This window comes from Haliaeetus leucocephalus, unplaced genomic scaffold (assembly GCF_000737465.1).
Source record: "Haliaeetus leucocephalus isolate CR32 unplaced genomic scaffold, Haliaeetus_leucocephalus-4.0 Scaffold419, whole genome shotgun sequence".
Classification (NCBI taxonomy): Eukaryota; Metazoa; Chordata; class Aves; order Accipitriformes; family Accipitridae; genus Haliaeetus; species Haliaeetus leucocephalus.
The window spans coordinates 14,456-16,061 of record NW_010972855.1 but is presented as its reverse complement, the minus strand read 5'-3'; the positions used below and the strand labels follow the sequence as shown (position 1 = coordinate 16,061).

General features: G+C 65.2%; 1 protein-coding gene across 1 annotated transcript in view; it reads right to left on the bottom strand.

Annotated features, from left to right (window-relative positions):
• Nucleotides 1-711: 711 nt before the first annotated feature.
• The window catches only part of LOC104835991 (translational activator of cytochrome c oxidase 1), a 3,453-nt gene continuing 2,558 nt past the window's right edge, over nucleotides 712-1,606 (bottom strand). Inside the window, exons 2-4 of the mRNA XM_010574290.1 lie at nucleotides 1,417-1,523; nucleotides 1,207-1,343; nucleotides 712-1,133 (exon numbers count right to left, since the gene is read on the bottom strand). Of these exons, the coding sequence (XP_010572592.1) occupies nucleotides 893-1,133; nucleotides 1,207-1,343; nucleotides 1,417-1,523 (485 nt within the window). The 3' untranslated portion in view covers nucleotides 712-892. The remainder of the gene's footprint in view (nucleotides 1,134-1,206; nucleotides 1,344-1,416; nucleotides 1,524-1,606) is intronic.

Below are 1,606 nucleotides of genomic sequence, written 5' to 3'. Positions count from 1 at the left end.
TGTCAGGGACGGTCAAGGGACGGCCAAGGGCGGTCGGGGACAGTCAAGGAACGGCCAAGGGCAGTCAGGGATGGTCCAGGGATGGCCAAGGGCAGTCAGGGATGGTCAAGGGGTGGCCAAGGGCGGTTGGGGACGGTCAAGGAATGGCCAAGGGCGATCGGGGATGGTCAAGGAATGGCCAAGGGCGGTTGGGGATGGTCAAGGAATGGCCAAGGGCGGTCGGGGATGGTCAAGGAATGGCCAAGGGCGGTCGGGGACGGTCAAGGAATGGCCAAGGGCGGTCGGGGACGGTCAGGAGCCATTGGGGATGGTCAAGGGACGGCCAAGGGCGGTCGGGGACAGTCAAGGAACGGCCAAGGGCAGTCAGGGATGGTCAAGGAACGGCCAAGGGTGGTCAGGGACGGTCAGGAGCCATTGGGGACGGTCAAGGAACGGCCAAGGGCGGTCGGGGATGGTCAAGGAATGGCCAAGGGCGGTCGGGGATGGTCAGGAGCCATTGGGGATGGTCAAGGGACGGCCAAGGGCGGTCGGGGACAGTCAAGGAACGGCCAAGGGCAGTCAGGGATGGTCAAGGAATGGCCAAGGGCAGTCAGGGACGGTCAGGAGCCATTGGGGATGGTCAAGGGACGGTCAAAGGCAGTCGCGGACGGTCAAGGGACGGCCAAAGGCGGTCGCGGACGGTCAGGAGCTGTCAGGGACGGTCAAGGGATGGCCAAGGGTGGTTGGGGATGGTCAAGGAACGGCCAAGGGCGGTTGGGGATGGCCAAGGGATGGCTGAGAGAGGCCAGGGATGGTCAAGAATGCTGGGGACAACCAATGGTGGTCAGGGATGGTCTTGGGTGGTCAGAAATGGCCAAGAGTGGCCAGGCAACGGCCAAGAGCAGCCGGGGCATCAAGAGGACCACCCCATCTGCTCTGAAACCAGGCAAACTCTTCTCTCCTCACCCACCTTCAGCGCTGGCTCTTCTTCTTCCTCCTCCTCCTCATCCGGGCAGACGTCCTGGGCCCCGGCCTCCAGCGCTGCCTCCAGTGCCGCCTCCAGAGAGACGGGCTGGCCCCGAAGGTCCCGTGGCCCCACGCGTACCACCCCTTTCTGCTCGAAGCCGTGTCGTGCCCCTTCTGCCAGCGTTCCCCTGCGGGCAACCGTAACCGACTCAGCCCTGGATTGACCAAACCGGGTTCTTGGCCCGGATCCCTCAGACTGACCCGTGACGGGTGAGGATGACCCGGACATCGTGCTGGCTCCGCCGGGGATTATCGGTGAGGACCTCCAGGAGAAGAGCCGAGCCACCGGGGCCACGGGCTTCATACAGCAGCCGGGCTGCCGCCGCCGCCGATCTCTCCTGGAGCAGAGGGGGGCTCAGGGATCCCCCCGCCCCGTGTCTGGTTCCCCTCCCAAAATCCCCCAGGACCTACCGCGCCACGGATGGCCGCCTCGATGGAAGCCTTGGGCATGTTCTTCGCCCGGCACTGCTCCACCACGTTGGCCAGCTGGGCATTGAGCGCTGGGTCTGGACCCCCCTCTGTGGTGAAAGGGGGTACAGTTGGGATTTTGGGGGGTGGGGGGGGGGGGCTGGAGAGACCCTCCCCAAATCCCAGAGGATCT